Genomic DNA, 27,215 nt, shown 5'->3' with positions numbered 1-27,215 from the left:
GCAGAAGATAAAGGAATGATCTTGCAGCCAATGCATCGCCTCTGCTTCTAGCAAGTATCATACAGAAGATCAAAAGCAAAACTGACATGCCAATTTGTAGGTAGCAGTTTTCCATGCTGGGGTACCGTTGTGTGGGCTACTCACTAAATCACAGCCTTTGATGTGGGTGTTGTTTCTCCATTAGAATAAATACAAATATAGGAATCAAAGGGCCAAAGTAGGAATGCTCACACTGGCCAATATGTCCAACAATGCACCGGAGGACTCTGTGCTTTCTATTCTTATTACTCTAGGCTCCACAGGGAATTAGGAGTTATGGCTGTGATCTGGACATTTCAGACATCTTGTATACAGAGACCAGAGACTATAGTATAGTATAGACTTTTTTTTTTTTTTTTTTTGTTTTTCGAGACAGGGTTTCTCTGTGTAGCTTTGCGCCTTTCCTGGAGCTCACTTGGTAGCCCAGGCTGGCCTCGAACTCACAGAGATCCGCCTGGCTCTGCCTCCCGAGTGCTGGGATTAAAGGCGTGCGCCACCAACGCCTGGCTAGTATAGACTTCTTATGGGGAATAGCAGACTCTAAGGAAAGAGCAACAGGCTGCTGCTTCACTATTATAGCAGAGAGGAATATGTTGGAACTCAGAGAATCCACTTGGCATGTCACTATACCTGACTACAAATAAACCACTGCAATGATCCCATCATACATAGAATATATTAACTGTGGCTGCAGAACCCCCAGCGATGAGTGCCTTGGCCATATCAACAGATGATTTCACAACCAGGAAAGCTGGAAACTGAGGGAAGTTTAGGATGAGCGTTGTGAGAGAGGTGATAACTACTAATCCTGGGCTTAAAACTAATTGCAGCAGCGAGTTAGAGTTTTCCCCTCCCAATCACTCTCTTCTAAGACTCCCGAGGGAAGAGAAACCCATTGGTATCCTGGACAACCTTTCTCAAATGGATGCAAAGAATTAGATCTCTATAGAGGACGGTGGCGGTCATCAAAATGAACGTTCTGCTGGAGTCCGCTTGTCCAGCTGGCCCACTGAAGCAACTCGCTGTGTTCTTCACTCTACATCAGCAGCTCTGCCTCCTGCGCCCATTAGAAAACCCCACTGAGGCGCCAGGCAGTCAAGAGGAGAGATGTGGATGAAACCAAGGGGAGCCACCAGCAGGACGAAGCCACCAGACGTTCAAACTGGGAGAGAGTCTGAAAGTGCTCCTTGGGTTTTGCAACAAGTATTGCAGTGACTTTAGCAAGAACTTTTTCAGTTGAGTAACAGGAACAAGAGCCAGATCACACTGTGTAAGGGGTGAATGGGAAAGAAAAGCACCAAGAAAGCAACTCGCAAAAAATTCCTTGTGAGCATGTGAAGAAGGGGAAGAGGACAGGGGAGTGAAAACGGTGGGCGTGTTGTCGCGATGGTAGAGGAGAAGGAGATGAACTTGGGGGCTTTTAAGTCAAATATTCAGTTTTTTTGTTGCCTTTTCCACCTTCTATAGTCTCAAAATTTCTCAAAATCAGTCTTTAGCAGAGCTGACTTTTTTGGTCACTCTTTAGTTCGGCCGGGAGACAACCAAATATTTATCGAATTATGACTTCACGTCTTTGATGAGTAAAAAGTATCCTGAATATTGAAGAACTCCTCGGCTTACCTAACAGTTCTTTGAAGGCCAGAACCACTTTATGGTTTTCATTTAACAGATACCAAAGGTCAGCCACAGCAGAGGCAAATGCTTGGTAAAAGGTTTGTGACTTATTAAGTTTTCCTGATTTATAATCTCCATTGCTATTAAAAGTGTATGTAAATTACCTTTTGAAATAGATTACAGGGGCCACCCACTTCTCCCTAGGGCAATGAGGCAAGAGTTAAACATTGTTAGAGCAGTGTTGAATCTAGATATGTCACTGTTAATAATAAGCCACTATTGTTAGGACCCTCTTAAATGTGCAGTTTCCTTTCGGTAAGTTATAACGTTCAAGGCTGGAATGATTGGCAGCTGATAGGCCATTCCCTCACTGGTGTCCCTGCTGACTTGAATTGAGGGACTATGGCCAAGCAACTAGTAGGAGGGCCCTCCCTCATACTGATCTGATTGCTCTGAAAGCTTTGTGGATAACCCGAGGAAACGACATTGCAGACATGGCTGTTCCAAGCATCTTGTATCAGTCTTTTGGGTCAACACAAATAACTCCGTCATCATTTTCACCAAGGCAAAGGAGGAAGAGTACTTCCCTGGGTGGCCCAAGACTTCAGTTTCTGCAAATACACTACTTCATGTGCACGAAGGATTGTGCTGTGACTGATACAAACACTCCTTCATGAGCATGTAAATCTCCTGTAATTGGTGTAAACACCCTTGCCACACTCCCTTCTGGTTTCAGAAGCAGGCTGCTGAGCTCAGGGTTTGAGTCAGCTGAGAGGCACCCTCCTGCACTGCCCCCTGGTGTTGCAACATTAGGCACAATAAAAGGCTTCCCCAGACCAGTCTTTTCTTGTCCACTCTTGGTCCTCGGCATTAGTAAAACAGGATGGCCAGGTAACACAGAGCACTGTAGACGTGGCAGTGGGTTAGTGGCTGTGGCTACAGTAGCAGTGTAAACATGCTGGCAGGAATGAAAATTTACGAGACACTCGGGCCCTTCTTTGACCATCAGACTATCGAAACAACAAATTCCAAGGAGGTGGAATTTCCCCAGGAGAGAATGAAAAGGCTGAAACCCTAGCACCAGCAAGAGGAGACACTTCTGCCAAGAAAAGATTTTTCACAGCTCTAGCTGCTTGTCAGAATACTTTGCAGGAGAGATCGGAGGAGTCAGTGATGGATAGGACCATGTCTTGGCTAGGACTGCTCTACAAGTTATTTCTTCCTTCCTTCCTTCCTTCCTTCCTTCCTTCCTTCCTTCCTTCCTTCCTTCCTTCCTTCCTTCCTTCCTTCCTTCCTTCCTTCCTTCCTTCCTTCCTTTTAAAAATATTTATTTACACATTTGTACGTGTATGAGTGTTTTGCCTGCTTGTGTGTGTGTAGTGCCTGCAGAGGCCAGCAGAGGGCATCAGATCCCTTGGAACTAGAGTTACCGACTTGTGTAAGGCTTCATGTGGGTGCTGGGAATTGAGCCCTTGCCCTTGGAAGAGCAGCCAGGGATCTTAACCAAAAAGCCATCTCTGCAGCCCACCTCTTGCTTTCTATTTAAGCCTAAGCCTTATGTTAGAATTTGAAATGTGAACTTGAGAGGTCACTGGGCAGACATCTTTGTTTTTCTTTCACTCCGGTTGTACCGAATAAATCCTTTCTTTGCTCTTCGCTGCTAGTTGCCTATTTAACTGGTGTCTTTTGAGTGGGTAGGTGAGCCTAGCTTGTTAGGGTTGTGAAGGCCCAGGCTCTGACCCTAAGAACTACAGTCGTAGCAGCAATAAGCAGCTGAAGTATGGAGAACAGTCAGGAGAGAAACAACAGCCGGAAGAGGTAGCAGGGACTCCAGGAGCCATGGAAGTGGAAAGAAAGCACAGCATGGGAAAAGTTGAGGCTACAGGTAAGAAAACAGAGGGTTGTGAAGAATCAGAGCAGAGACACTGTGGGCCCCAGTCACTGAAGGATTCAGTGACCTATAAACCCTGAAGGACTAAGAATCTTAGAAGCCCTTGGCCCGAGAACTGTAATGCTAACCATTCTCAAGAGCGAACACTCTAGGGTTTAGGGTTCTGGTGCCCGAAACCTCGTTAAAGCTGTAATATGTGATGCCTGATTCTGCAGCTGCTGTCTACTGCTGTAGCTCTGTACATCTAGAAACCGATTATACTAGCTGCTAAATGTGTATGTGGTGGTGGTAGTGAGTGGGGTGTAGGACATGCTGCTAGTTAAGGCCTAGAGCAATAAGCCTTCAGCTTAAATGCCTACACTTCCTAAAACCTGCAGCTGTCAGCCCTTAGCTTATTGGATTTGTAGCTAAAAAGTCTTTAGGTCTGCCAGTCCAGCCACGAGGTCATGGGCACTCAAGGGCTCATAACTGCCAGTCCTTGGAAGAACATCTCCTCATCTGCCCATAATATCTATTTGGGAAGGGCAGACTGGCCTTAGCCACTTCACTGGTAACACTTCCATATGTTTCTAGGATAACTTTTGCTATTAGGTGGGAAACCTGTGCTCTGCTTGTCACCATGACTTCTGGATGGCATAGATTCATGTGTGATATTTTTCCTCCCCCATTTTGCTGCTATTAACAATGAAGATGTCAGCTATAATATAAAATATATATGATATATACAAATATATAATATAAAAATGTAGCAGCCATAGCTTCTCCAAAGCTACCCTGTCTGTTTTGGTCCTGTAAAGTGCCACGAGGAACCCTTCTAAGAACATCAGACCTTGTGTTGTGACACAGAACTGAATCAGACAGAGCCTTAATGAATTTTTTCATGCTTCATGGAACACATTTCAGAGCTTCTGGCTGTGTTGTTTTAGAGTGAAAGGATCGAGGGTGGTTGTGAAATGCCTATTTGGTTATGCTACATAAGAAGGCCAGCCAAGCATTAAATACGGGCATCTGGAGGGTCTGGAAATACTAACAGGCTTGTTATCCAAACTCTGACACAGAGCAGCTAAATTCTTACAGATTTATGGGCTCTATTAGGACTGAGACCCGCAGATTATAATTTCAATCACTATCCCCTGCTAATGGCAACTCCTTGGGATGATTATCTTTGAAAGGGGAAACTCATTCTTGTAAATCTTCATAAAGCCTCGTTTGCAAGGTGGACAAATGCTTTCTTAATAAAGTGGCACAGCCCTGATGCCAGAAAGCTGCTGAGTGGTCTCTGCATAGAATAGAAGCTTGCCCTCTACACCCCGATGAAATATTCTAAATGAAGGTTACATGAGACTGGATGGCACAGTCTCTCAGATCTGCCACTGTTAGGGACAACAGCTAACCTGTAACCAAGGTACATTCTAGGTAATTCAGTTTCCTTTCTTAGTGATGTAACAAAGTATCTCATGTAAAGTATCTAATGGGGGAAGGCCAGATTTTGGTTCACAGGTTCAGAGGTTTCAACCCACGGTCCTTGACTCTGTTGATTTTGGGTTTGTGGTCAAGCAGAATATTATGGCAGCAGGATCCTGGGGAAGAGAGGCTCTTCTCCTGGTGGAAAGGAAGCAAAGAGAAAGGAATAGACCAGGGGCAGGTATAACCTTCAGAGGCATGCCTCCAGTGCCTTCCTCCAGGTAAATGCCATCTCCTAAAGATCCCAGAACTTTCCAAACTAGCATCACTGGCTGGGGACCAAGTTGCTTTTCTCATCACTGTGACAAAATACCCAAGAGAAGACCTGAAAACAAAGGTTTATTTCAGCTTATGTTTACAGAAGGTGCAAGTTCACGGTTGCTTGGTCCCATCCACTTGCGCCGAAAGAACACCGTGGCAGAAGGAGTATGCAACATGGAGGAGCATTTTTAGCTCCGGTGAATAGAAGCAGAAAAAGAGACTATAGGAAGGAAATATAGCAAGACACTGTCCCCAAGGACACACCTCCAATTATGAACTTGCTCCAGCAGGACCCACTTTCCAACTTTCCCCAAAGTGCCAAAATAGTACTACCATCTAGGGGCCAGGAATTCAACACATGTGGGTCATTTCATATTTAAATAGCAATATGAGGAATGCTTGCTACCAGTCTTGCACTCCTTATAACCACTTGATGGAAGGGTATGGCAGATCTCAGAAGTCTTCCGGTGAAGTAAATAGCCAAGTAACCTGTGGGAGTTGAGAAATTGATCTTACATCTTCTGCCTCTAAGAGCAAAGGAGTTTGGGGGAGAATGGCTGGGATAAAAGCGCTGATAACGGCCAGATGTGGTCTCACACCCTTTTGATCCCAGCACTAGGGAGGCAGAAGCAGGCAGATCTCTGTGAAGTAGAGACCAGCCTGGTTCGAATAGTGAGTTTGAGTCTGACCAGTGTAACATGGTGAGATCTTAGCTCAAACACTAAAACAAAATAAAACAAACAAATACACAAAAGAAAGCAAGAGGAAGAGCAGCATATTTCTTTTGCTTAAATTTTTAAAGGTTCTTTGGGAGGGTGCTGGAGAGATGACTCGATGGTTGAGAGTACTTGTTGCTCTTCCAGAGAACCCAGGTGCAATTCCCAGCACCCACAAGACAGTTCACAACCACCTATCACTCTAATTTCAGGGGACCCAAAGCCCTCTTCTGACCTGTGTGAGCACCAAGCATGCACATAGTACACATACATACATACATGCAAGCAAAATGCACATACACATAAAATAAATAAATCTAAAACATAATAAATAAAATAAAATTCTTAGCATAATTCTTTTCTTGGAATATTGGCTAAACATTTAATAGAGATATAAAATGAGGCATACAAGCCAAAGCTATTATAGAAAAACCCAGTAGAAGTGGTATATCAATTGAGTAATTTCTTAGTTTCTCTATAACAGAAAAAAAGCCTTTTGCTTAAATATTGACTCATTAAAGAATTATAGACCATGGTATATGCCTTCCTCTTACATCATCTCCTTGCCTAACATTACCACGAAGCTCAGAAGCAACAAATGTGCACCGTTCTTTGGCCAAGTGGCTAAAAATACTGTCCTTGACAAGATGGCACTCAAGATTTTTTTTTAGTATTGGAAAATGGTTTGCTGCTTAAGCTTCTGAAAAACATGAGTGAATATTCAGTCAGTGTTTATTATTATTTTTTTTAATCTAAGGTAAGGTACTGAGACATAGATTGGGGATGTTCTCTATACTGGTGTGTTAAAAATCAAAGGGGCCTGGAAAGTCTTGCAATCTTTAGATCGGCCTGTTTACACTCAGTTCTCCATCGGGTGGCTTGTTTGGTCACTTACACTCCATTTCTATAGTGTGACAATACTCTTAGTCAAAGAAGCAAGGCACGAAAAGGCATATATCCTTAATATCTGTTTATATAAAAAGTCTTGGAGAGAGGTAAAACCCTAGAGAAGACAGCCAATTAGCAGTTGCCAAGGGCTGAGAGGGGCAGGAGCTGTTGAATGCCTGTTCACTTAGCACAGGTTCTCCTTTTGTGATGCTGGAAATAAAGCTGAAGCTAGATAGAGGTGAGTCAGACAGTATTGTGAAGGTAACAAGTGCTGTTACTTAGCAAATTTCAGAGTGACTGTGGCATGCATTTTCTAGTTGAGAACAGGAAGAAGACAGCTGGTGATGAGGAGAGGAGAGAGGAGAGGTAGATAGATAAATAGATAGATAGATAGATAGATAGATAGATAGATAGATAGATAGAGAGAGAGAAAGAGAGAGAGAGGCAGAGAGAGAGAGAGAGAGAGAGAGAGAGAGAGAGAGAGAGAGAGAGAGAGAGAGAGAGAGCAGAGAGAACGAATTCTGTTTGGGAAGATAGATCTGGGGTAGAGAACACCTTGAATTCATAGCAGGAGGTCCGTGCTTGAATTCTTACTTTTATGATGGCTAAAGTTATGTTTTAAGTTTAAATTAGTGTGCTTAAGAGATCTATAAAACAAAAATACCTCTAACCTGTAAGTCCCACTTGCTCAAGGACTGGATGCATTCATGTAAGATAACAAGGCATGTGTTTTCGCTTCTATAAACAAGCTTGGTTGCAACGGATGTGCTTGATCACACACAGGCAGGAAGTATGTCAGGACCTATGCTTGCTCCTGAGTGGAGGAAGATGGGAAACACATAGCCTTGTGGGATATGCCTTTATAAGCCTCTGACTAATGTATTTCAGTGTCATACCCTGGGAATCTCAGGTATGGACCTGGCCAGTGTCCATTGCCCTAGCCAGTACTTAATAAATCTTACTTCAAATTTTGCTCAAAAATTATGGTAGTGGGATTAACTTGTCCAGTGGGATTAACATTTTCTCACTGATGATGACATAAAAGGGAGGAAAGATGGTATTTCTAGGTCTTACTTTAAAAGTGTAACTTAGAGTCAAACACCAGCCTTACAGAGCCGCTGAGCAATAAGTGAGGCATATGTGTTTATGAAAATATAGCATGAGTCTAGTCCAGCGTTGACAAAGCACACATAATTGAACAAAAGAAAACATGGGTGAGTTTTAAAGACAGGAGAGAAAAGGACATTTAACTCTTGCTGTAGTTAAAAATTATTAAAAAATGGGGCCTGGGATGGTGGTTTAGTTGGTAAAGAGCTGTGATACAAACACATGTTCAGATCCCCAGCACTGACACAAAAACCTGGGCCTGGGGGCATACAGCTATAGTCTCGTTGCTGGGGAGGTGGAGATGGCGGGGCGGGGGTTGTTACTGAAGCTTGCTGACCAGTCAGGCTAGTTGAATAGAATTGGTGAAGCAAGTCCTGTGTGCTGGGCAGACAGGGCCTAGTGGGACCCTCAGTAGGAGGAAGGTGCCAAGAAGTCCTGGGGCAAGGAGGCCAGAAAGCGGAGAGCAAGAGAGAAAAGGTCCAAGTAGGTGGTAGAGGACACGGAGTGACTGAGCTGGAGGCTGAGGGAAGGAAGAGGGTGAGGAGTTGGCCAGGAGCGAACCAAAAGTGAAGGAAGAGCCATAGGAAGTCACCTTGGGGCCACCTTGCATGGGGGGAAGGTCCCCACAAACGCTGCTATGGGTGGGTGGGTGGTCTGGGGTCTGCATAGCCAGTGTTTGGCTTTCTTTTTGAGTGGGTGCAAAGAGGAGAGAACCAAGAGTGAGGTGGGTTCTCCTCCCTGGCTCTTGTCTGTCCATCTGTCGGTCTGTGGTGGGTTTCTGTTTCCAGGGATTTGGGTTGGAATCATAAGTCATTCCCTTCCCCTTCCAGGCAGGCCCGCTGCTATATTTTGGGGACTTGTCTGGTTTGGCTGGAGTCCCATGAGAATGTGGGACCTCTTCATAAAGGATAGCAAATGGGGGGCTTGTGGCTGGTTGGGTTTTAGTAGAGGTACAGGTTGTATGAGTAAAACGCATCATCAAAAAAAAACCAACCAAACAAAAAACAAACAAACAAAAAAAAAAACAGAGATTAACTGAAGCCACCCAATGTTAGTCTCTTGCCTCCTCCGTGTGTGCACACACATACTCACATCTATAACTACACACACACACACACACACACACACACACACACACACACACACACCTGTTAAAATGAGTTAGTCTCCTTGATTTAATAATTCATCACATAGAAGCATCATGACAATTTTCAGGAATGCAAACACTGAAGAACTGGATAGCCCGGCATATAGCTCACCATCTGTGAGCAAGCAACCTGGAAGGTTGGCGGAGTCAGTGCACCACCCTATGCCCACAAGAACCAGGCCATATGTGTTTACTGACCCTCCTTCCTACAGCCAGAGTCCCAAGATGCTTAGCACCTGTGACCTCGCCGGGTACAGCAACCACTGGGTCACACCAGCTGCAAACTCCCCCACCCTGCTGTCCTCATTGCCACATTCCTCTATTCTGTCGGGTGGAATCAAGCTCCCCAGTAAGAATTCTCATGCCTAATTTGCGTTCATGAGAACTGGGGCTAAGACATCACCAGCTGCTGTCTTTTGTTAAGACCAGTTAGTCTTAGGAAACCCTGTTAGATTTACCATCAAAATAAACCATTCTTCATCACTCTTCCTGCTATTCAGCTGGTACAGGCTATCGCTAGCTCTTACCTCCTTGACACGCATAGTAGTCAAGGCAATCCTAGCGAAATGGAAACCAGACTTTGTATTTTTTAGGGGGGGAAGAGGGAGTGTTCTTCAAAATGCTTATGAGCATCTTAACTCATTCAGAAAATAGTTAACGTCTGCATGTGTGTGTCAGTATGTGTGTGTGTGAATATGCATCCATGTACTCAATACACTCTATAGATCATATATAGTGACCTACAACGCACACCATAATGGGTTTCTAGGACTGTATTTCCCCTTACTCTCTCCCCTTCAGCCACTTAGCTTTCTTGGTTTTTTTCTGTTTCTCAATACAGCCTGCATATTTTTCTCCACTGTCACTCCCATTTCTGGATCTTTGCATTTCTTCATAATTTTACTCTACTGGGTATGGGGCTAGCTCTCTCTCTTCCCCCATTTAACTCATCTACCACTCTACTTGAATGTCACCTTTTCAATGAGGACTTCTGCTTTGGGTTGAATATCGGAGCCCCTTCAAAAAAAAGAATTCACTGGGTTGGAATTGAAATCTCCAATGTGCCAGCTTTAGGAAGTGAAGTCCTTTGGGTTGTAATCAGGTCATGAAGGTGAAGCTTTGGCTTCTGTGACCAAGTCAGTGCCCTTAAAATAAGAAACAAGACTGATGAGCTCAGCTACCTACCATGTGCAGTTAACAAGAAAATGGCCATTTACAAACCAGGGACAGGACAGCAGGCATCGCATCTGATCATTTGAAGGCAACTTCCAGCGTTCGTGTTCTCTCTCCCTCTTCCCCCTCCACCCCTCCCCCTCCCTCCTCTCTCTCTATTTCTCCTCTGAAGGTGTCCTTCCCCCACCTGCCCGTCTTTGTGTTTTACTCTGCCCTACCCTGCCCATTTTAGAAGCTTTCTCTGTTTGAATGTAAGGTCAAGGTGGTCATTTATTATGTTTCACCAATGCCAGACTAGTATTAGCATAAATATTTACGGGAAAAACAAGAGGAAGGAAGGGAGGGAGAGAAGGAGGGAAGGAGGAGGGGAGGGGGAAGAGAGGAAGAGAGGGAGGGAATGAGCTAGTAGCGTATGTTTATTTAAAGGTAGAATTTCTGGTTTTCCCTACCCTTTAGACCATGTCCGTAAGCCCGGAAGTACTTGAGAAGGACGGTGAGATGAAAACAACACAGCCCAAGAGTCCACTGAAGCCGTCCTCCCAGGAGACCCCTCATTTCTCTGCTCCCCAGATCCTATGTGCAAAGATTTCCCCCCAAAACTGGCCTTCTAGTTTCTCAGCTTACAAAATAACAGAAATACCAAGATACAAAGTGACAACACCTGGAAATAAGAAATATTTCAATCCTCTCTTTGGAGATGAGTATTGTAACACCAGGAATGGGTAAAGTGAAACTAATGCCTGAAACTTAAGCCCACATCTTAATGTATTATATAATTGGATAAATCATATCTACTGAAAGAGAAAGCTGGACCCTAGGGAGAGTTTTCCACATGCAAAAGCAATGTGGGATGTTTTTTTACAATGATGAAGAAATATTTGAATTTCTGGTGTATTCTGATGGAAAAGTATTATCATTAAGACTGTATCAGAAAAATCCAGGATTTTGTGTATATGGATGTCCACATATGACAAAACTGTATTTACAGGATGCCTTCAAATCACAAGAGCCTGCCTTACATCTGAATAAGAATTTGTTTTGAAATTTTCTAGTGTTCTTAAGAATCCATACAGTTGAGTCTGACATTTCAGTTACGCACTTTAAAATCCAACCTATAGTTTTGAACTATAAATGGGACTATCTGTCAATTTTTAAAAATTTTCTCTGTTATTTTTAAACAGCAGTAATGAAAATCAAAAATTAGCTGAATACATAGATCTGTTTCAGTAAACGTGGAATTGCTTGGTGTTAAGGAAATCTTACTACATTTAATTCAACTTTCTTCTCTCTCTCTCCCTCCCTCCCTCCCGTGTGTGTGTGTGTGTGTGTGCGCACCATGGCTCTTATGTGTGCACCATGGCTCTTATGTAGATATGTGGAAATCAGTAGACAATTTGCAGGGAGTTGCGGGATCTCTGTGAATCCCAGAGATGGAGCTCAGGCTACCAGGCTGGGCAGCAAGTGCCTTAACCTAATGAGCCATTTTGCCAATCTAGTATTAAAAATATAATGAGATACAATGGACGGGACATGTGCAAAATATGTTGTTGTAGCATTGACTTAAAGGACTGAGGGCCTTTGGTAAACTTTTGTGTGGAAGTGTTTTCAAGGAACAGTGGAGGAAAGTAATCATCGTCAGGATGTGTTCAGAAGGAAAAGCGTGAGTTCAGGCAGTTTTGTTTATTTTTAAAACACATGTTTTTGCATTCTTTGTAACATAATAGATCTAATCATAGTAGACACCAAATGTGTACTTATAGCCCCACAAAAATGACAGGTTAGTCCAATGCATGATTTCTCAACTTTTTGGCAGGTCAAGGATATCTTTGGAAAAAAAATCTAAGAAATTTGCTGATTTGTGTGCATATAAAATTCCACATAATCCCAGGTTCCCAGCAGTGTGGTAGACTTCTAGGACACTCTGAACCTCTTGAATAATAGGCTTTAATTTGAAATGTAAATGACACACCTATACAATCAGAAAATAATGATCAAGTAGATTGATTCATGGGAGCAATTTCTGAGCTTTAACAGGGAAAACGAAGCACCTTGATGATAAATTGTCCAATAACATTCACACAAGAGTGACTTATTTAACGATGTATTTTGAGCATTGTGATTAGCTTCTCTATGTTTCCTGCCTGGTCAGAAGCTATACAAGAAAATAGAATCAGCCTCTAGTCTAGACAGCACTTCTTTTGTAGACATGGAAATAATTCAAAACCTTGGATTCAGGCCCTCTAAGTAGGATACCTGACATACTCCATTGGCTTCTTGTGCACATACAAAGGCACATGTACCCATGTACATACATGTGCACACAAACACACATACATATACACATGCACATGAGTACACAAAAAAGAACCCAGCTACAACAGAAAGCTCCAGTTAGGCATGCCATTCATCATCTCAGAATCAAGTTTCAGGTGTATGTGTACATGTGTGTGTGGGTTCAGGTCCACATTCGAATGTGTGCAGAAGCTGGAGGAGGATGCCAGGTATCTTGCCCTATGATGCTCCTGGATTGTTAAGTGAACCTATTTCTGCCTTCCAAACTACCCCACTGTCCTCCCACAGTGCCTACCATTCTATATATTCAAGTCACCTCTTTGAGTCAAATTCTGGGAATAAATTAAAGTAGAGTGTTTCATTAACATAGTGTAGTTCAGGGACAATGACTGCTTGGAGAACACTGCCAATAGGCACCATATAAATAAATACTTGTGTTATTTTTTTTTTTTTTGTAAACTAAAAAAAGAAAAACCAGAGTTGACAAACAAATGTTCCACTTTCTTTGATGGCTTTTAAGGAGCCTCCATTCTTGGGTGTCTACTGTTTTTCCCTTTTTCAGAAGAGTACTGTCTCAGACAGTTGTGAGCCGTCATGTGGGTGCTGGGAATTGAACCTGGGTCCTTTGGAAGAGCAGCTAGTGCTCTTAACACTAACTCTCCATCAGGAGTACTACATCAGAAAAGTCCAGGAAGCACTAGTGAAGTCACTAATTGTAGGAGATAGATATTCAAAGTATCCTGAACATGGTTTGACCAAATGTCAAGCAATGACAAGCAGTGAAAAGGGTGGAAACCCCTCAGATGTCACTTCAATATCTGAAAGGGAAATTCTAGTGCCCTCAACAGTCAGAGAAACAGTCTTGGTTGGGGATCATTTGCAGACAGCGGTCCACCCTACCCTCTTGTTGGTGTACTGTAGTTTTTAATTTGTTCTGTCTTGTTTTCTGTTCATCACCTATTATGCATCAAGTGTAACTTTCCATCTCTAGCAGCATCATGAGCTTTCCTAAGTAAACTTATTGCAGTTAAAGAAATGAGCCTACTTAATGAGCATACCAATTGGTAAATAGCACAAATGGAAACCACGGCCCCAATCCCGAAGGTGCAATACGATTGTTTAGTTTAAAAAACACTGTGATAGTCACTCATTAAACCCTTAGGTACAGCATGTAAACAGTTAAAAGCAGAACTTAAAATCTCAGCAGCATTTCTGAACACACTCCCACAGGGTGGACAAACCCTTCACTGCACTGAAGCCCAAGACTCAAGACAATGGAGGAAGTGCCAGCAGGTACAGGTGGTCATTGCTGCCGTCATGAAATGGATGGGGAGAATGCCAGGTCTCCTGCTCTATCTATCTCCTGGATTAAAGGACAAGGCAAGGTGAGCCAGCACTTTTCTTGGCAAAGAATCCACAAAACCACAAAATGCCATTCTGAGAACGGCCACCTCTTATGCAGAGAGCAACACATGGCAACCTTTTGAACAGAGGAGAGTGATGATGGCCCAGCTTGGCGTGTTTGGTTTGGAGGTAATAGTATCTGTAATTATGTGCCAAAGTCTTGTTGTTTTGCTTTCCACTTTTCTCAAAATCCTCCAGAGAGGTGAATTTTCATTCATTTATTTATTGGGGGTGTGCTATGGTGCTCATGTGGAGGTCAGAGTACAACTTTCGAGAGTCAGTTCTCTCTTTCCAGGGATGAAAATCGGGTTGCTGTGCTGTGTGGGGCAAACTCTTTTACCCATTGGGCCATCTCACTGGCCCCATGTGCCCAAACCTCTGATTACGTTCTTTTGCTTTCTCTGAGTTTCCTCGTGTGATTCTCAAGTAAGAGGAGTAAATGTTTTCTTCAGATTTCTTACCTCTCAAAGATGAGTGAAGGATGCAAATGGGAGTAAGAATAGCAGCCCCCCACAACCTTGTCCCAGCCCCTGCTGTTCCCCTCTGGAGAAGCATCTAAGGAAAAGATCCAGAGCCACATTGTAACTGTTCCCTTCCCATCTGTAAGACCACAGTGGCGGTATACGGGCAGTGGAGAAAGAAGAGATCTCTGCTCCCATCACCGTTAGCACATGCCCTCAGCACCTTAGCAGTGTGTAAAGTGGCCAACCTATGCTTGTATAGCATCCTGATGGATGTTGCCAAGTGAGGCATCCCACTCTGCAAGAGCTATTAGCCATTATAAGTCACACAGCCCTTAACAATTCTAAAAGAGGATGGGGTAGAGTTTTGCAGAACGCTGTCTGGGCTGCAACAGTCTTGAACTAATAAAAGCTATGATTACCTGCACAGAATTTGAACAAGATTGAACCTTTCGGCACCCTGCTATGAAGTGTGTAGGGGTTCACGAGGCCCCCCACCCCTACTGAGGATTTATAGGTTAATGGTTACCTGGCGAGGGAGAGACATTTTCTTTAGGGGTTTTGTCATGGGAAGGTGCCCATACTCCTATAACTCCTCATTCATGTTTTGTAAGCAACCCTAGTTAAACTTGTTGGGACACGGACACACACACACACTCACACACACACACACACACACACACACACACACACACACACACACAGAGTTAGGAGACTAGTTCAGAAAAGAAGGACATCAGATGGAAGGGGAAGGGAATAAGAGAGGGTAATGGGGCTGAATATGATCAAATACATTATATATACATCATATATACCATAAGAAATCCATTATTATGTATAATCAGTATATGCTAACAAAATGCAATAAGAAAGTTTAAATAAGGGATTCACTCTAACAATGTAAATCCTGTGAGAGAACATCCCTCAGGTCATTATTTGAGCAAGCATGTCATGTTGTTCATCCACACTTAAAAACAAAAATCAACCATGTCCTCCCCATCTCAGAACAGTTTCCTTCTTCAGGGTCTAGCATCTGGCCTCCACCACTCTCCAGGTCAGATCCACCTGTCTCTGTGCAATCATGCCCTATGAGCCAGTGATTTTCTTCATTCGCATCATAGCATCAGAAGCCTCTTTTAAGTAGAAGGAAAACTTAGTCCTTTTGAAGAAATGCTCTCACTTTCAGCATTTCCCCTTCTCAACATTTCTAGGGTCATGGTGAGTTCCTTTGCACTCACAGAACCTCATCTCTCTTCACTAATGATAACTCTGTGCAGATGGCATGTCTTTGGGCTTCTGACAATCTGAGACAAGAATATGCATTTATTTATTCATTCACTGAAGCCTTTTTTTTTTTTTTTTTCTGTGTGAGCTGCCTGGTTTGGAATTTGAGGTTGCATGACAGAGTCCCGGTGTTAGGTATTCAGCCTGCTTGGATAAGCATACAAACAGATGAACTAAGGGCAATGAGGTTGTCCTTATGGGTTTTGAAGTTTGTACAAGAGTTCTGTTTTAGAGACTGTCTGAACCCATTGTAGGCCTTTCATCACTATGGTAAGGATGTGTTTTACTCTGTGAAGACAGCGTGGAGAATGAAGTGCTACTCAGAGGTTACTGCAGTAACACATCCATGGGAAATAAGAAACAAGGGTGGATGGCTGAGTTTCAGCTAATGGACCAAACAGAGTACAGAAACATGAACCCGAGAGGCAGTCCTCTCCCGATGACTGTTCCTATCAGATAAATTCTTGAGAAAAATCTTGACGTAGGGTTGCTTTTCACCTTTCTCCACGTCCTCTGGGAGTAGGAAGCCCCTCTGGCTCACGGTTCTTTCTGAGGTATTTTTAGCCAATCTGTAGGGATCTGTAGGGATCACTGATTTAAATGTTGGTTAAGAATTTAACATTTAGCATGAAGATGAAAATGTGCTTTGTGAAATTTCATCTCTTTCCCCATGTATATTAAAAAGAAATTCTGGATATGCTAAGTGGTGATACAGGTTGGGCAGTTCACAGTTAGGATCTATACATATTGGATGAAGGGCACACTGTACTTTTTAATATTTTTAAAATAATTTTAATTTACTCATTTATAATTTCATATATATATGAGATTCTCTTCTCCCCCATTCCCTTCTCTTACTACCCTCCCATTTCCTCTGGAACCCTTCTTTGTTCTGACATGACAAGGGGACATTTGTAAATGGGCTCCCGATTAAGTTTTAAGACAGGATCTCTTTACACAGCCTTCCCTGGCTGTCTTGGAACTCACCCTGTAGACCAGGGTGGCCCAGAACTCACCGAGATCCACCTGCCTTTGCCTCCTGACTGCTTGGGTTAAAGGCGAGAGCCACTGTGCTCTTCTCTGATTAACTTTTTAACTATTATTTGATAAGTCAAATGGCTAAGGTAATTTCTCACCTAGGGAGACTGAAAGGGGGATTGCGGGAGAGGAGCAATTTTATTATCTGAGACAATGTCTTAAAGTTAGTTCTGAAGCTGTTTTATGTCCTACTCTCACCTGAAGCGAAACTAAACCCCACCGGCGCCAGGAGTTGGCAAAATGTAGACAGAATAGTAGTAACTCCTCAGAAAGCACAACTCCATGGCCACCAACCAAGTTTTGTTAAGGGTTCTCTTTCCCTGTGTCAGCAGCACGGACGACCGTCCCAAGTCTGTGCGACTGAGTTTGTGCAGGAACTGACCAAGACACCCGCGCACCCCACCACGCACCAATGGTTTCTGCCCAGGGACTTTGGCCTTGGCTACTCACAGAGTCTGGGTGCTGGGTGGTAGGCTGGGGATGCGGTGGAGTTCCTTGCAGGTGACTCTGAAGTCGTCCTCCTGGTGGCACTCGCAGGGTGGAGACGCACACCCCCTGCCCCACAGGCTCCTGGGCAGGGCGAGCAGCAGCCCGAGCTGCAGCAGGTACCCTGGCCTCATTTTCCAAGGGACCTCCTGGGCTACTCCATCGTTGCGCGCTGTCGCCTCATTCTCAGTGTCCAGCGCCTGACGCCGGAGGAGACCGGGGAGCGGGAGGGACGGGAGGGAGGAGGAGGGCTCGGAGGGGCTGTGACCTCATCGCTGGAAAGCACACTGGAGAGGGGGCAGGAGAGGCTCTCAAGTACTCTGCTTGCCTAGGCAACTCTCCATCCAAACAAGTCAGCTTGCCATACTCGATCAGCCTCGCAGTTCCTTCTGTTCCGAGACACCCAACCTTGGTCCCTGAGCTGTACTCCCCATCCCACCCATTAGTTTTTTTCTAAAGCCTCATAGATGCACCTTCTTCTTCCTTGTCTCCGAACTCCTGGAGTCACCTTTCTTGGCTGAGCAGCCTTTAAGAGCTGTAGCGACCTGGGAGACCTACTTCAAATGGACTTCGTCTAATATCACCACGGAGGAGACTGTTGTGGAATACTCTAATGTCCCTCCCAGAACTTCGGCTTCTCCAGGTTAAAATCACCTTTGCTGAGAATTGGAACCAACAACCCAGCCGGGGCCACCTCAGGGTGCAGCCGAAGGGGGATGTGACACTCTGGGAGGATCCTCGATGCTCTCCAAGCTGGAGCAGGCAGGGACTGTCGCGCGCCCTGGTGGCTCTCAAGCTTGAGCCAAGAAACCCACTGTCTCACCGAACCCGAGCAACTCCGCGGAGTCAGGCGCTGGGCTCTGGGGCCATCTGCTGTGGAGAACTGGGAACTGCGCTTGCAGGTCCCTTGCCGCGTGGTGACAATCTGGTTTTGCCAAAGGAAGGAAGTCTGTCTGCTTAGGAATCTAGAAATTGTGCTTTCATTCCCCTTCATCCTCTCCAGAAAACGAGAGTAAAAAGAACATTTAAGTGTCACATCATTCTTCACGCACTAACCAAAAATATTAATTACAAATGAAAAGACTGGGTCAATTTTCTTCTTGAAAGTATATTTGCTTTACTAACTCTTCTAGGAACAAAAGCAACACTAACTCCTGTTTCGCTACAAGGTTTCTTTTATATGTAACTCTAGAACAGGATGGAAAGACTAGGGTGCTGGGAATCAAAAGAGACATTAAGAGAGACGATTCTGAAAATACATGATTAGTAACAGGCTGGAGGTCAAGGGCAGGTAAATATTAAGATTCATTGAACTGTACGCTTAAGATACACGCACTCTAGTGTTTATAGAAACTTATGGATAGTCATAAACAGCCCCACATGTCCTTTAAGAAGATAGTGAATGCACAGATACCTTTCCACAGTAAAATCAATCCAGCGTTAGTTTACACATTATATATAAATCTTGAATAAATCTTGAATGTGAATGATAAGTGCAAGAAATCAAATGAAAAAATTATGTATTTATATGTGACCATTCATATACATGACATTAGGGCTGGGGATGTAGCTCAGTTGGTTTGAGTGCTTGCCTAGCACGCTCAAGGTTCCTCACATGACCAAGGTGCCAAACCCAGCAGAAGATCAACTTAGTGAGGTGGTATACTTCTGTAATCCCTGCATGTGGGAGTCAGAGGCAGGAGGACCAAGGTCCTTGGCTGTACAGCAAGTTGTAGGTCACATGGGCTATATGAGACCCCAAAGGACTGAAATCTCAAAAGAGAGAGACTGACTACAAACAGACACCCAGAGATTTTTCTGGAAACGAAATTGTTCTCAGTCTTCATTGTGGTGGTCCAATGGCAATTTGTAAATGTGAAGAATTATAGTTCTTGCTCTTTGAATGTTGAACCCATCTTAAACCCAGAGATAAATGCCCTTTGACTGTTCTGAATGTATTCTTGCAATAACTTTACTGAAATTCTGTTTGAGAGTTTTGTGTAGATGTTCCTAAGGAAAGGTGGTCTCTTACTCCTTCCTTTAGTTTCTTTTGTATGGTATTCTCAGTTTCTTTTGTATAGTATTCTCAGTAGTTGATTCTTTCATCACAGACTGAATTGTGAAATGCTTCCTCCATCTAAATTTCTTTTACAGTTTGTTTACAATTTAGTACTTTGTTCTTATCTGGTAGAATTTACCAGTGAAACCAATTAAATGTTGAGTTTTTCACTACAAATTCTTCTAAAAACAAGTGTAATGTTATTCAGGTTCTTTCATTCTCTTGGGGGTAGTTTGGTAGTTTTTTGTTTTATAAAGGATTTGTTATTTATTACTGAAGCCATGGCCATAAAGCTGTTTACAATATTGTCTCTATACATTCATACAAACATGCATAACATGTCCTAATGCTTACCCTTTCATGCCCGATATTGCCATTTTGTGCCTTCATCCTGCTTTTCCCATTGACATATTTAGAGCTTTGTTTCACCAGAAGTCTCAAGGCAGTGTATTTTCAGTTCATAGATTCCGTATTATAGTCCATTCACACTGGCAGGTCAACTGGTGTTGTCATTATGCAGCTCTTGTTTAGGTGACCATATGGTTGAGATTTCAATGCCGCAGCTTTCCTGTCATACCTAGAAGACACTGTGTCTCAGAAGACATCCCGGTCCTCTGGTGCTTACAATCTTTCTACCTACCTCTCTCACAGTGTCCCTTCTCTATAGGTATAGGGGTTGTGTCCTACATGCATCATTTAGGGTGGGGTTCTCAATGGTCACTTGTTCTCTGCATCTTGACCAATTGTGGATTTCTATAATGCTCTCCACAGGTTACAAAAAGAAGCGTCTTTGATGAGGAGTGCCATATTTTAATTTCCCTGTTGTTATCGATATGAAATACCCTGACAAAAATAACCGATGGAGAAAGGGTTTATTCTGGATCACAGTTCAAGGATAGCACCATGAGGACCGAGAAGTCAAGCCAACAGGAACTTAAAGTCCCATCATATCCACAATTAGGAAGCAGAGAGTGATGGGTACATGCTGGAGCTCAGTATCCTTTTTTTTTTTTCCATTTATACAGTCCAGGATCTCAGCCAGGGAATGGTTCGGGCTACAGTGCGTGTATTTTACCCCCTCACTTAAAATAGTCAAGATAATCTCACATGGACATTCCAGAAGCACTTTCTCCAGATGATTCTAGATTTTGTTAAGTTGGCAATTGACACTAAGTGTCACACGTGAGGTTATGATTTTCATTAAAATTTGAAAGTTTCAGCCATGTCTTTTTTTTTTTAAATAATTTACTTAAATTCATTTTATGTGCACTGGTGTGAAGGTGTCAGATACCATGGAGCTGGAACTACAGACGATTGTGAGCTATCATGTGGGTGCTGGGAATTGAACCTGGGTCCTCTGGAAGAGCAGCCAGTTCTCTTAACCACTGAGCCATCTCTCCAGCCCCCTGTGTGTCTTTTCTGTTCCTCTTTCTCATTCCTTTCCATTTAGGATTCCAACTGTTGCACTTATAACAGACTGGAGTTGTCCCACAAACAAAATATTGAAATATTTTTTTCCCCCAAGAACATAGCAATCTCATTGGATGTCAAAATAATTCCACTGGGAGAAGGTTAGACTGAATTTTTTTTCTCTCTGCTTTTCATTTTAGTGGTTTTTTTCGGCTCTGTCTCCAAATTCAATTTTTAAAAATTCTCCTGGAATATTTGACCTGCCACTAATCCTTAAAGTATATGTTTCATATCATAAACCACAGTTTTCATTTCTAGAAGTTCTCTTTCTCCATATAATCTGTATAACACAGTGACTCTTTTGATGTCTACGATAGTTCCCAAGACCTGCTATAACAAAGTAAATTCCACACACTTTATGTTTTCAAATGAGATGAATTCATTCTCTTGTAGTTTGTAAGGCTTGAAGTCTACAATCAAGGTGTGGGCAAGGACACACTCTTAGAGCTCCGGAGGATGATTCTTTGGGTAAGAACACATTCTTTCTTAGAGCTCCAGAAGATGATTCTTTCTGGTTCTTCTAGCTTTTGGCAGACATCAGTGCTCCTCATTATCCCTAGCCTTGAACCATTCCAGACTCTTCCCCCACCATCAAAAGGCTCTCTCCTCATGTGCCCCTCTGTTTAAATTTCCTTCTTCTTTTAAGTATATCCACCCTTGGATTGGGGACCAATCCAGAATGACCTAAACTTGCCTTCGATATATGTAAAGGCCATATCTCAAATAAGGTCTTATTTATAAGTCCTACAAATTAGAAATTGAAGATACCATTTCGCAGGGATAATTCAACCCTTACAATATCCTTGCTTGATAACTATGGTGTCTTTGTAGGTATTGAGTCAATCTAGATTAGCTTATTTTTCTTCCTAAAATGAGTTAATGTTTTCTGCTGCCTTGTCAGTATCATGACCTGTTTGGACTGCAGACACTGTAAATGTTACAGCATTTGGCAGTTTATTTTGCAGCCAATGTGAATACTCTTGATATTTATTATTAAATACCGTTAAATGTGGGGGTCCCTGCAAGTGTCACAGCCAGCAGTAAAACAATCTGTGGAAAGACAAGAATGAAACTTGGTTCAGCATGACGTAGTTAGCTAGGCTGGTTCAAACTTTTGGAGTCTGATGCCCAGCAGTTTAGTTAAAAAAATTTTTTCAAGACAATAAAACTTTGGAAAAAAGTTTCCTCCTGAAAATTATCACAACAAAACTTAAGTCACGACTACATTGAAACTCCCTTGCAAAGTTCATGTCTTTTGCAGAGCACCTGTGACCTCTTCTACAAGAATGGGTTGTTAGCCGGGCGGTGGTGGCGCATGCCTTTAATCCCAGCACTCGGGAGGCAGAGGCAGGCAAAGCTACACAGAGAAACCCTGTCTCGAAAAACCAAAAAAAAAAAAAAAAAAAAAAAAAAAAAAAAAAGAATGGGTTGTACTGACTTTGAGACAATGCTCAGGATAAGGGCCCAGGGAGGAAGGGTTTGTAATAGGCATAATAGCAAACTCTTACAAAGTACATGAGACAATCTTTCATGAGTATGATTCTAGTGACTCAGAAGTCTGGGGGATTTGGGTGAGGGCTGGCTCCACAGAATAGCAAGTGATCAAACAACATCCACTCCAGCCTTCCAGGTGAACAGGTGTCAATTTCTTCAACTGAAGAAATTGCCTGTGTGCTTAACAATTCTGGTGTCTTCAGTGATTATTAGCAAACACATGGACCTCGTACCCTCCTACAGTTAAATTACTTTAAAACCATTTTATATTTTATTTATTTTGTTTTTAAATATTTGTTACATGTGATCAGAATGGCATTTAATCGAGGGCGAATCCCTTACCATTTCTTAGACTCTTTTGAACACCCAGTCAATGATCCCTGAATTATTAAATGTTTCAGTCTGGTTGATAGCAATTGCTATTCTGGATCGTGGATAAGTGACAGGTGTTTCCTCCTCTGAGCTTGGGAGACATGCCTTTCTCCAATTTTAATTGCTTCACAAGTGTGTAACAGTTAAGAGTTTTCTGAGTATTCCGTGGAGACCTGCTGTGGTTCTCGGAATTTTTTCTCCACATGGCTTTTTCCTGCTCTTAGTTTGTCATGAAAACTCCATATACCTCCACTTCCCAAGGCTCTCAAGTCCCTTTCCAGATTTACAGCATCTAGTGGGCGCTTGCTGCCTGTGTTCCTTCTCTTTACACCACAGGTAAGATACTTTCTTGAATGTGGCAGTTGTGAGGTTTGCCACATCATCTGTTGCCTGTCTCTCAGAGATTACATTCTTTGTCTGATGGCCACTATCTCCCACATATTTTGTCTGTTATTTTAATTCTGAGGGCAAGGTATGTTTGGTGGCGGTGACTCTGTCTTTACTGGGAGCAGTGCTGAAATCTGTAACATTTTAAACCATGATTCAGACAGCAGAGAACTGGTTGAGTAGGGATGATAATGTGAGTAAAATCTTTCATGCCTAACTGTTTCAACTCGGCAAATTGGAACAAGCCTTCAGGATAACATGTCCTAATAGCCTGTTCAGCAAGTGACTATGGTAATCACTAAAGCAATTTTCTTTCCTTAACATAAATTTTGAACCGGAAAAAAAAGAAGCAGATGAGATGATGAATCAGTTATAAAGTGCATTACAAGAAAAGTGTATCCATTAACACACACCAAAAAATTCCTTTTAAATGTAACAAATAGATAAGAATAGCTATAGAATACTAGGTTTTCTTTTATCTTAGAAGAACCATTAACACTGTTCACAATTCAGAAGGTGGCATTTTGCATTTCTTTTGTGTTTTATCCCTTTCAAAGGTGCAGCAGAGGCTGTACTGCTTGACTACACTAATAATCCTCTATAATGGTTTAACATATTATTAGTTGCTCATTTTGACCTCAGTGCATTTGTACTGCAATGTTATAAACTTGCCATAACTACCTAAAATTATAAATGTGTGATAGAAAAGAATATTATGGGATGAACTGTGCTTCTTCGTAGCAAATGACTAAGGATTACGGTTTCGTGAGTGGATAATATTATTGTGGCAATCATTTACTCTGATTCTTCTTAGAGGCTTGTAGCTTATGTGGAAACATAAAAGATACTATCAACAATACTTAAATACTTGTTTCTTGATGGGTAGAAAGTGGGTTCATTCCTCTTCTATCCAGTCCCAACCAAATCAAAATATTGAACATTTTACTTTTATTTCTTATGATATAGTCGTTATGTGATATTGCAATGGAGTTTGGCCATCTGTGGTTGCCAAATATAATCAAGTGAAGTCTAAAACTCTAGGTGGTCATCACTCATGTGGGAACTCTGGCCAAACTAGAGGCTGTTTTGAAGGGACATTCTCCCCTGGTACCAATATGGAGGTTAGATACCTTCTGGATTTAGGTATTTTCCTATATCTATATTTGTCCTTTTATCTCTATCCCTAATTCCAGGATTTCTCTTGTTCTCTGTGTCTTCCCATGATAGTATGAATTCAATTGGCCCCCATAATCTCACAGGGAGTGGCACTATTAGGAGGTGAGGCTTTGTTGGAGTAGGTATGGCCTTGTTGGAGGAAGTGTGTCATTGTGGGGATGAGTGTTGAGGTTTCCTGTGCTCAAGATACCGTCCAGTGTCTGAGATCACTTCCTGTCGCCTGCAAGATATAGGACTCTCAGTTACTTCTACAGCACCATGCCTGCCTGCATGCTGTCATATCCCACCATGATGATAATGGACTGAACCTCTGAACTGCAAGTGAGCCACCCCAATTAAATGTTTTCCTTTATAAGAGTTGCCATCGTCATGGTGTCTCTGCACAGCAATAGAATCCTTAACTAGCACACTTGCCTTCCCACGCATAATTTTATTTACTTATTTATTTGTTTATTTAATTAATTAATTTTTTTGAGACAGGGTTTCTCTGTGTACCAGCTCTGGCTGTCTCGGAACTCTCTTTTTAGGCCAGAGTAGCCTCGAACTCAGAGATCCATCTGGCTCTGCCTCCCAAGTGCTGGGATTAAAGGCATGTGCCACCACCACCCAGCACTTATTTATTTTTTGAGGACTGATTTTTGGATTATGGTATTTTCTTCCACACCATGTGGTTACGTCATGACTTCTTTGTAGAAGGCCTGGCTTCTTGGGTTTGAGGCACATGCGACCTAACAGGGCCCTGCATGCAGAAGGGCCTGGGACTTGGCTTGATGCTTTGTCCTTTCTATGCTCATGTTCTCAGTAAATTTTTTAAATTAATTAATTAATTAATTATTGTGTATGTGTGTGTGAATGTGTGTGTTTAGGTGTGTGCAACGGCACCTTGGAGGTCAGAAGTCAATTTTGTGGAGTCGGTTGGTACTCACCATTTACCTTTCCGTGGGTTCTGGGGACTGAACTCAGGTTGCCAGGCTAGCCCATCAAACGCCTTTACCCAGTGAGCATCTGATTTGCCCTTCAGTGAGTCTTGAACAACGGCCTCACATTTCAGTTTTGCTTTGGGTTTTACAAATCCTACAGTCAGTCCTGTTTGAGAGTCCTTGTGCTGCATTCTCAGAAGACAGGGAGGGATCCCTTTTCTCTTTTCCCAGTCTTGCTTCCCCTCTTTTCCCCCGAATGCAGAGCACTCTAACTTGCTTAAACAGAAATGAGAGAGAGAGAGAGAGAGAGAGAGAGAGAGAGAGAGAGAGAGAGAGAGAGAGAAATAAATATTTGAGAATTTTTTGACATCTAATTTCCTGCAACCTGGACATGATCAATCCACCGTTGCTATTTTACAGTGGTATGAGTTTGCAAGGTACAAGCAAAAAACACTTCTGTGTTGTCTGCTCGAGACAGCCTTGTCTCTATCTGCCAATCTGTCTGCTACCCAACAGCTGTCCTTCCTTTCCTGTTCATACCTACTCAGGATGGGCTGAGCTAAGACGAGCATATTTAAGTTTTCAGGCCATCCCCATTCCAGATCCTCTTCATTGATTAGCCTATCAGGGTATTTGATATGGCTCAAAAGTATACTTGATGTGATTGTTCAAGAAACTGGATATGGGATTAGTGCTGTAGAGCTCATAGTCTGTACAGTTGGGCTTTCTCAGTGTAATCTTAGGCTCTTGTTTTAACCAGCAGAGCTTATCTAAACCTTCAAATGGAAAGCCAACAAAAACAAACAGACATCCAAGCATTGAGAACAAAATAAAGTCCTGTTGCTGAGGAGACTAATGTTTCAGGGTGAATTTAGTTCCAATCAATTAACATATATTTAGGACTCTATATGATGAGAAGCTGTGGTTGTTTGAATGTGATTGACCCCCATAAACTCATCAGGAGTGGCACTATTGGGAGGTATGGCTTTGTTGGATTAGGTATGGACGTGGAGGAAATGTGCCACCGCAGAGGCAGGCTTTAAGGTTTCAGATATACTCAAGCCATGACCAGTGTCTCAGTTTACTTACTGTTGCCTTCTAATCAAGATGTAGGACTCTCAGCTCCTTCTCTAGCACCATGTCTGCCTCCACACCGCCATGTCCCACTATGATGATAATGGACTAACCTGTGAAATTGTAAGCCACCACATTAAATGTTTTCCTTGGTCATGTTGCCCTGGTCATGGCGTCTCTTCACAGCAGTAGAAACTCTAACTATGATAGCAACACATGGGATGCTTCCTACATGTTCATTTATTTTACTCTTGAAGCAATGTTACTCATAAGCTACTACTCTTTTCCATCATTGACAGAAGAAATTAAACACAGAGAAAGCAGCTTGCTTGAAGTCACATAGCCATTAGATATTACAGTGAAGGTTTGAATCTGTGCATTTAACCACTGAAGCTTCTTCTAGTCCATGAGGCATTACAGCAGTGGTTCTCAACCTTCCTGATACTACTAACCCTTTAATACAGTTCCTCATGTGGTGACCCCAACCATGAAATTATTTTGTTGCTACTTCATAACTGTAATTTTGCTACCATTATGAATCGCAGTGTAAATATCTGATATGCAAGATATCTGATATGTGGCCTCTGTTTGAAAGGGTTGTTAGAAACCCCAAAGGGGTTTCGACCCACAGGTTGAGAATCACTGCACTCGACCAGGGGTTGGTGCCAGGAACCTGGAAGCTGTCTGGATGCAGGGCTCTGGTCTCTTGGGTGTATTTCCTGTTGATGTTTGCTTCCATATTCATTTATCTTCAGATTGATGTTTTCAGCTTCTTGTTGAATGTCGATGAATATGGCCATTTCCTGGTGACTACCCCAGCTCTTACATGAGCATCAAGATTATCAAACCATAAACTAGGAATCTGGATTTCATTTTAATTTATTAATGCATGAAGACCCCCATAAACCCAGGCTGTTTGGAATGTCTACTCCTTGACAGCATGTCAGAGGGAAGTGATCTCTATAATATACATGAGTCTGGGGACTCATGGTGTAGGT

At 42.6% G+C, this 27,215-nt stretch overlaps 1 protein-coding gene across 1 annotated transcript in view; it reads right to left on the bottom strand.

Moving 5' to 3' along the window:
- Positions 1-17,528, bottom strand: part of Tshr (thyroid stimulating hormone receptor) — a 130,473-nt gene extending 112,945 nt beyond the window's left edge. Inside the window, exon 1 of the mRNA XM_028877804.2 lies at positions 17,230-17,528. Coding sequence (XP_028733637.1) covers positions 17,230-17,399 — 170 coding nt within the window. The 5' untranslated portion in view covers positions 17,400-17,528. The remainder of the gene's footprint in view (positions 1-17,229) is intronic.
- Between the last annotated feature and the right edge of the window lie 9,687 nt (positions 17,529-27,215).

The sequence above is a fragment of the Peromyscus leucopus genome, chromosome 14, assembly GCF_004664715.2.
Source record: "Peromyscus leucopus breed LL Stock chromosome 14, UCI_PerLeu_2.1, whole genome shotgun sequence".
Taxonomy (NCBI): domain Eukaryota; kingdom Metazoa; phylum Chordata; class Mammalia; order Rodentia; family Cricetidae; genus Peromyscus; species Peromyscus leucopus.
Note: the sequence above shows the minus strand (reverse complement) of the source record. Positions and strands in the feature narration are given on the sequence as shown.